Source organism: Lipotes vexillifer, unplaced genomic scaffold (genome assembly GCF_000442215.2).
Source record: "Lipotes vexillifer unplaced genomic scaffold, Lipotes_vexillifer_v1.1 scaffold79, whole genome shotgun sequence".
Lineage (NCBI taxonomy): Eukaryota > Metazoa > Chordata > Mammalia > Artiodactyla > Lipotidae > Lipotes > Lipotes vexillifer.
The window spans coordinates 2,440,187-2,449,543 of record NW_006775678.1 but is presented as its reverse complement, the minus strand read 5'-3'; the positions used below and the strand labels follow the sequence as shown (position 1 = coordinate 2,449,543).

Sequence of the window (9,357 nt, the reverse complement as noted above, 5' to 3'; positions counted from 1 at the left end):
CTATTCCTATAAATTCATTCGCCAGTCTCCACTGTAAGGATTCTCAGTGGATATATTCTTCATTAGGCTCTAGCTTTCTGTTTAAGTTCCGGTGACCCTAACCCTTTAGACCCTTCCTTCTCTCTATTTTTCTCTTCTCTCCCTTTCCTCCTTTCTCACCTTCTAGAGGCATGAATAGAACACAACTCCCAAATCTCCTTTTGCTTTATTTCAGAGGAATATTTACCCTTTATCTATCTATACCTAACTTATCTAAGTTAAGCATAATGGGGCTCCACCTTCAATAGTCAAACAGGGGTGCTAAGTTGTCTACAGAAGCAAGAAAGAAGTTCTCTTTCACCATCCATGTAAGTTAATGGTTGAAACTGGTTAGCTTTTAATTTACGTTGCCCTCTGGTGTACTTGTAAAGAAATAAATTGGATGCAACAACACCAAAAGCAAACTGTGCTCTACCAAATAACTCACAAAAACAAACACTGATGAGCTTAAGGGAGCAGGGCCTGTGGGTTCAGGTTCAGAGCCCAGCTTGGAGACTGTGCTGGTGAAGATCACCTCTGCCAGCTCTTAGAGCCTTACAAGACGTGCTCTCTGCAGAACTGCTCTGAAGGACCCCTCAGCACGTTGCTGCCCTAAACGCATAGCTTCCTAGTTGACCTGGGGTGTCCTTCCCAACGAGAAAGTCGTTTCCCAACTAAGCAAAAATATAATGAAGCTTTGGAGATGAGCTGCAAGTGGTGAAGCAACTTCGAGTCAAATGGAAAATACATCTTGGGCTTCCCTGGTGGCGCAGTGGTTGGGAGGATCAAGGTTACCCTCCCTGGCAGCACATGCGTCTCCCAGCCCCACTCCCAAATAGAACTGTTGTGTTTATAAGTATTTTCCCAGGTATTGGTTACATAAAAATATATATCACTTCAAATAGACAGATATTTTAGTATATCCTTACACACAGTCCACATTATATTATACATACTGCTCCTGATTTGCATAAACCTTTTTCTTAAATTTTAAATACAATTATAGATTCAGGCCCGGTTACCAAAAAAAAAAAAAAAAAAAAAAAAGAAAATACATCTCTTTGCTGCTATGTGATCAGCTTTTTCAATAATTAAATTTACATGAACTTAAAAAAAAATAAAAAGATTCCATTAAAAATTTTTTTAAATAAATAAGTAATAAAAATGATATGTTTGCTAAGCTCTGACCTTGATAATTTAATGTTTGACATCCTAATACAAAATTCGTATATGATTGCCTTGCGTTTTGCTGACATCTGCTGGCACTTGCATACTTATTTGGCTATTTTGTTAAAAACGCCCTGGAAAAAAGACAGGTGTCCACTCTCAGGCCTGACAGTGTAACTGGTACTGTGCTTGCCCTCCAGCCAGTGGTAACTATACAACTGGACAACAACATCTGAAGCAGCAGTTCCCGGGCATCAAACAAAGGCAGTGCAAGGCCAGGATCCTTGTAGGAAGAGAGCCAGGAACGACCTGGATCACCTCTCACCCCTTCTCCCTGGAGTACTTGCCCAATGCTGTGCCAGGATGAGGCGCCCCGGTGGACGGGTGTTGCTGGGCTGAGAAGGCACAGCTGAAGTTCTCGAGGGCTGAAGCAGCGGGACTCATTCGTAGGGCAATGCCAGAGAAGAGGCTGCTGTTCAGAAGAAGGTTCAGGAAGCCTGAGCGTGGCTTCACCGTGGGTCTCCTGGGCTGGGTGATGCGTGAATAGCTGGAGATTCCTTGAAGCTTAGCAGAGAGCAACTGCCCTAGGGCTAACTGGTGATGAAAGCTCTAGTCCAGGCAGAGAGAAGAGGCCTTGCTGAGTGCCCCGGGCATTCAGTGGAGACTCTAGAAAGACCAAGCTTTCAGACTAAGGACAAAGCTCCAAAATAAAGAACCGGTGCCCTAGGACTAAGCTAAAAACTGAAATAGATTTGCCATGATAAAGAATAAAACAAGCCTGACAAGATCAAGTATAACACCAGTAACCTAAGTGCCTGTCCAAACAAAACTCAGCACTCTTTCAATGAAGACGACAGTATCTAGTCTCCTTATGCCTCCAAGGACTTGAGGAATCCAAATTCACCTATGAGGATTTCGGTTTGGAATGAAAAATATTTGAACCAGAGCTGAGTTCACTGTCTCAGTTAAAGTGATAGAATCTGAAAAACACTAAGAGCCCATGATCTGCTCACCCAATCATCCTACCCCTGGTGGGGGATCTTACGTCTTAGGTAACCATCCGAGTGAAGCAGCCAGGGAGTGGTACATGCAAAATGCTTTGGCTTTGCTAGGCATGAGAGACAGCGATGATGTTCTGAGAGGCTCAGTAATGAAATGGGGAGGGGAGAGTATGGATATTCTGTGTTGGAGAGGACACAGAGGTGTGAGTTGGGTTACAAAATGGAAAATGTAACTGGAAAGATTATTCTGAATTCTCATTGCCTTTTTCCAAATACATGAATGGTGTGGGTATAATGAGTGAATGGTGGTGTCGTCCTCACCCTTTTTACTGTTGTCTAGTTCTGCCCGGCGCCCAGTTGTAACTGACCAGGCTAAAGGACAACTTTGAGAATTGCCTGGAGGGCAGCAAGAGATCACTACTCTTGTTAAGAAAATGATTGAAACAGGAATATTGTTTCTACTAAATCCCCTCCTAACAGGCCTGTCTGATCAGCATGTAAAGCAGACACTCTAAGGTTAAAGAGTATAGAGAATTACGTAAGGTGATGTCTTTGATTGCTCCTGCTGTATGGAATGTGGAAAGACTGAACAGGAGAGAGAGAACAGCGGGGACCGTATGCCTTCACAGACCTGGCTAAGGCCTTCTTTTCAAAGGAAAATTGGAGCCCAGCCAGTCCCACTTTGCATTCTTTTGGATGGAACCCAGTATACATTTACTGTTTTCCCACTGGGATATTTGAATTCGCGGGCATTTGTCATAATTAGATGAGGAAGGACTTGGAAATGATAAACATTAAGAGCCAGTTAATGCATTCATTGATAATGTTATCATAATTGCCTCCTCGGAGGATTAAGCAGGAGGGGTTAGGAACTGTATCACCTACTTAACAAATACAGGCTGGCTGATAAATGCAGCTGAAATTCAAAATACATTGAAATTCCTGGGAATTACATGGGTTAGAGCAGCCAGGGACATTACCAATCTGGTGATTAAAGGCACACATCTATTCTAGTGGCTTTATTTTATAAACAAGAACACTGATCCTTAGAAAGTTAAGTTATAGAGATGATTAAAGGCTAAAAGGGACTAAAATTCCAGTTTTCTGACTTTCAGTTTGTTTCTCAACTACACTAAAAATGATTTTTTCATTTGTTTAAATATGAAATATTTCAATTGTATAGAAGATGATTTAACAAATATCCATTCACCCATCATTCACATAAACAAACCTTAATATTGTTTTTTGTATTTGCCTAAGATGAAAGAAGTGTGACTTCCATCTTTTCTATGTACTCTGCAGCAGTGTTAATTACAGTCATCCTGTCATACATTACACCCCTAGTGCTTATGACTGGAAGTTTGTACATTTTACCACCTTCCTCGGATAGTTAACACTGCTGCATGATATATAGGAAAGTTATTAAGAGCATAAATCCTGAGTTCTCATCAAAAGGAGAAAATTTTTCTTCCTTTTCTTCGTTTCCTTTTTATTGTATCTATATGAGATGATGGATGTTAGCTGAACCTTCTGTGGTAATCATTTCACAATGTATGTAAATCAAACCATCATGCTGTACACCTTAAAGAGGGATGTATGCCAATTATTTCTCAATATAACTGGGAAAAAAAGAAATGTAAATTTCCATGTTTTGTTGAAATGCTATTCCGACTATTTCCTGTCTCAAGAAGGAAGTTATACTTCCTGAAATTGGTGTGTATCTTGCTCACCCACATTGTTACTTTTCTATCACATGTATATGAATTCTCACTTTCAGTTCCAGTCGTACAGTATGTTATTGGTCTACTCCTCTGCCAGGACCCGTGTCTGAATTACTTGAGTTTTGCAGGAAGTTTTGATATTCTATAAGGCAAGTTCTTCTTCCCAATACTTATGCTTCAAAGTGACTTGGGTATTTGTGGTTCTTTATTCTGTTATAAGAAGTTTGAGGTCAGGTTGTGAATTTTTGAAAAATAAACACAAAACACCTGCTGAGAATTTGATCGAAATTGCTTTGAATGTAAAGATTAATTAAAAGAGTATTCTATTTTAAGGTATTGAGTCTTCTTTTAGATGGGCATACACTGCTAAATATGATTTCTTTTTTAATGTTATATTTATTTATTTATTTTTGGCTGTGTTGGGTCTTCATTGCTGCGCGCAGGCTTTCTCTAGTTGTGGCGACCGGGGGCTACTCTTCGTTGCGGTGCGCGGGCTTCTCATTGCGGTGGCTTCTCTTGTTGCAGAGCACAGTCTTTAGGCGTGTGGGCTTCAGTAGTTGTGGCACACGGGCTCAGTAGTTGTGGCTCTTGGGCTCTAGAGTGCAGGCTCAGTAGTTGTGGCACACGGGCTTAGTTGCTCCATGGCATGTGGCCTCTTCCTGGACCAGGGATTGAACCCGTGCCCCTGCCTTGGCAGGCAGATTCTTAACCACTGTGCCACCAGGGAAGTCCCGACTATGATTTGATGGTGTTTTATTTAGAATATACACCTCAGTGTTCACAAGGGTTTTGGCATGAAATGTAATTTTGTTATACTATTCTGTTTTGGTCTTATTAAAAGTTAGAATACATATATAAAATGGATTGAGGGGTCTCTCTCTTTTCTTATTCTGTGATAAAGTTGGTATTATCTGTTCCTTGAGGGTGTATAAAACCCATCTATAAAATTACCAAGACCTGTTGTATGTCTCTCTATTATAGGGCAGCAAAGTTGCTGAGTCAGTTCATTTAATGTTTTCATTTTCTTCTATTTTTCTACTTCTTCTTAAGAAAATTATGGTAGTATGTCCTTCAAAATCACTAGCATTAGTTTTTGCTTTGAATTTTATTATGATTTTAAAAATCTCTATAGAATCTGTATTTAAAGCCCTGTTTCCTCTTAAGTGTTAACTTGTACTTCTATCTTTTTATTGATCATTTTGCCAAAGGTTTGTTTTACTTATTTAGAATATCTTGAGGATACATCATTTGACAAGAGAATTTCTTTTTTTTTTAATATTATGCTTATATCAGCAACATAGAAGTCAAGAATTTTTGGAGGTCAAAATTTTTATATAAACATTTCTTTTATCAAAGCCTGATATATTATTAGAGGTTTGACCTTTAGATACAGACAGATGACATACATTCCAGACTTCTCTAATTTAGATTTATTCTTTATACTTTGAAAATAGAAGGATGTTTTCCAACAAGCTCCTCTAACTGTATTTAGTTGAAATCAAAGACTGGATTAACTCTTCTTTTGTTGCATGCCTTGTCTACCCAGAGGGAGAGAAAAACCAATCCTGAGACATCCTTACCTGGTGAATAAGTTATAGAGAAGAGGAAGGGTTGTTGCCACTTTCTTATTCTTTCCCTGCCCTTAAGAACATCAATCTCTTTTATTTTAAGTAGTTGGTTTTAAGTTGTCTCAGTTTAGTTGATACACATTAGATTATAAAGAAATAAAATAGGTCATCTATAATCCCTGTAACTGAACTAGAAGTCATTTACATCAGACCTTTAAGTATCCTTAAAATAATTTTTTACTTATATTCTGTAGTTTTACAAATTGCATGATTCTTTTTTATTTGGGGAGAGATGTGATTAAAATAAATTCAGCTACTTCCATTCCAGAATGAATAACTGCTTCTCTCAATATCAAAAGGCCTTGTTCAACAATCTCATATTTTGCTACTTAGAATATCCAAATAACATATATCATTACTATCAATATAATAAATGCTCAGATAATGAGCTCTTTGGGTCAATTGTATACTCTATTTCGGCTCAAAGTAAATATATGATCTTTCATCAAATGTTGTGGTAGAGCAAAACATTGTGTACAATAAATGTGAACATTTATTCTTTCAAAAAACTAGCCAATTTATTGATGGCTGTTCAGGGGATAGAACTCAGTGAGGTCAGACCTTTCTATTTTAACTTTACTGGCTGATAAGGCATTGATTCAACTGTAACTTTTTTCAGAATCACTGGGGATACTTTAAAAAAAATATTCTGATCACAAGCTCAGAAATTCTGATTTAATTTGTCTGGGCAGGTCCATGCATTTGTATTTTTTTCAAAAGATCCCTTGGAGACCCACTGAAATGGGCCAACATATGGGGTCATGACCCAGAGTTTAAGAACTACTAGACAAAACAAGCTTCAAACACCCAAAGCACTGAGTTCCAGCCAAGTGATCTTTCTCTAGTAGAACACTGTAGAAAAGAAGACTGCTTAATGACTGAGAAGAATGCCATTAGGACCTTGGCAAGATAATGTGTGAATAGTAATTGAATAATGTCACTGTGTTTTTAAAATATGCTTTTGCTTCCTCATGATACACCCACCTAAAACCTTGGGATTCAGGATACTAATGACCTGCTTAGGGCCATATATAATAACGAAAGAATTAACTTTTGTTTTATGTAATTGCTCCTGATTTTATGTCATTTTTATATGTGTGTGGTTTATGCTCTTTGTATTAAATTATTCAGCACCATTTCCCTCTCAGTACCATTTCTCTACTGTAAACAGGGAATGAGAAATGACACCTGTTATAACATAGAGTGCAACAGTTCTAAATTCCCTCATCCTATAGCTATCAAAACTTTGAAGCATTACATTTGTAGAGCTAAGTGCATGACACTCATTGATATACTAGGCATCACTGCACACCCATTATTTGCCAGGAATAGAATCATCCCTGGCCCAGAAGAGGGTACTGTCCAGCAAGAGAGCCAGTTTGCCAAGCATGTCATTGCAACTAATGTACTATCCAAGTCAGTAAACATACATTAATTGTATTGTTGACACTCATGTCACTGGCCCTGCTTACAAAATGGTAGTCCCATAAGTAGTCCCTATCCTTGTAGAGATAATTGTCTAACTGAATATAAGTATCTATTTGAAGGAGGCATTATTAGTTCAGAAAAAATTTCTTATGAGTGGGGATATATATGTAAAGACAGAGTTAAGATTTATAACTCAGTTGATTGTGTCCACAGGCCAGTTGGGCAAGAACTTTCTCTTCTGCTGTAGATGAACAAGCAACAGGAAAACCAGCAAACTGGTAATAAGTGTATATTGGGCACAACAGTAGAGTTGTCAGTGGACGATATTATGGAAATATATGTAGGTGGAAGAAGCAATAGTCTATGAGGACCACTGGATCCAGAGAAAACAGTTTACCAGGGTTTGATATAAAAATGGATGGGATGGTTCAGAAGACAGCTTGTACAAAAAGAAAACTCAGATTTAATCTATGGAGCAGTGTGCTGCACTGTCATTTTTTATCAGCCACATCATCCTATCAAACATATGATTGAGTTTCTAAAGAGCCATAGTTAATAGTTTCTCTATCTCCACATCTCTGTTGTCATGGCAACAAATGTGGAAGACCCACTGAGTGATCAGTCACCTGAAATGAAGGAAAGTCTGATAGGAACTTGTCTATTTTCCTTTGCTTGAGAAGAACCAGACAGAAGCCCATTAAATGGGATCCTATTAAATACTGATTTCTCCCAGATTTCTGTGACTCACTCTTAATTTTCAGACTTCAGATCATCTGTCAAAGTAGATGTTCAGATTTTCTGCCAAAGTAGAATTTTTTCATATGGCTCTAGTTGTAAAATATGGGCTCTTTTAATTATATTTGTAAAATCTTTCTCTCCTTGATTTGTGTCTAATGAATGTATTCAAGTCAATTATTTGTCTCCATATATCTTATCATTAGTGATTCTACTATGAAGGAATACCCATCAATAGATCATTGCAAATTTCATTTTTTAGCAATAGAAGCAATTATAGACATCTTTGCCCCAAACACAATGGAAACAGCACCTAAAATCGATATTACTTCCTGGATGAATCCATCATGAACTTTTGGATTCTAACATTTTTTTGCATTATGAAATTTCTGCCAATGGAACGAAGTAAAAATAAAGTCCATTCACGTTATAAGCTACAACAATTAATACATCTGGTAAAACGATTATAACAAACATGGTGAATCCCCAAATTTTAGTAGTATAGTAACAGGATAATATTTTGAAATATTTTGGAAATATTTTGAAATATTTACTGGTGCATGGTATTTTGTAACTCCTACTTGTCTCAAATTAACTCTCTAACCATTGAATCAAATCACTGTATTACTTCAGAGGAAGTGCAACTGAGAACAAAGTAATCAATACTTTGCTTTAATTTTCCAAATTGTTTTTTATTTTAGAAATTACAAACAGTAAAACTTACTTTTTGTGGTGTACAGTTCTGTGGGTTTTCACAAAGGCATAGAGTAACATCCACCACTACAGTCATGACACAAAATAGTTTCATCACCTCCCAAATCCCTTGCCCTGTTATAGACGATCCCTCCCCCTGACTTGCAGCCCCTGGGAATCACTCATCTGATCTGTCTCCAATAATTTTGCCTTTTCCTACAATCCATGCATAATTTCTTTCACTTATCAGAATGCACTTGAGAGTCATCTATGTTGTTACGGGAGTCAAAATTTTATCCTTCTTACTGAGAGTATACAATGGAATATATGCCACAGTTGGTTTATCCATTTACTGGCTGAAGGACATTTAGGTTGTATCTTGCTTTCGGTGATAAGAAATAAAGCTACTATAAACAAACATTTGCATGCAGGATTTATACAAACATGAGTTTCTATTCCTCTTAGACAAATAACTAGAAGTGGAATTTGCTGAGATTTATAGGAAGTCTACCTCTAACTTTATAAGAAAAGGTCAAATTGTTTTCTGCTATGGCTGCACTGTTTTGCATTCCCACCACCAAGGTAGGAGAGTTAAAGTTGGTCTACATTCTTGCCAGCAATTGGTATTGCCAATTTTTTTTTCTTCATTCTAATAAGTATGCAGTGATATCTCATTGTGGTTTTAACGGGCATTTTACTAGTGAATAATTATGTTGAGCATATTTTCATGCACTTATTTGCCATCCACATATCTTCTTTGATGAAGTGCCTGTTCAGTTCTTTTGCTTATTCTTTAATATCAGGTGGTTTCTTTTCTTATGGCGGCTGAGTTTTGAGAGTTCTTATATAATCTGCAAACAAGCCTTTTGTCAGAAACATGATTTTCTCCCAGTTTATAGCTTGTCTTCTCTTTAACTGTTTTCATGGACCTAAAGTTTTTAGTTTTGATAAAGCTCCAATTTTTCT

At 37.5% G+C, this 9,357-nt stretch overlaps 1 protein-coding gene across 1 annotated transcript in view; it reads right to left on the bottom strand.

The window, feature by feature from the left end:
* Positions 1-1,300: 1,300 nt before the first annotated feature.
* Positions 1,301-9,357, bottom strand: part of LOC103085763 (glutamate decarboxylase 1-like) — a 36,796-nt gene continuing 28,739 nt past the window's right edge. Inside the window, 1 exon segment of the mRNA XM_082930872.1 lies at positions 1,301-1,742. Coding sequence (XP_082786998.1) covers positions 1,301-1,742 — 442 coding nt within the window.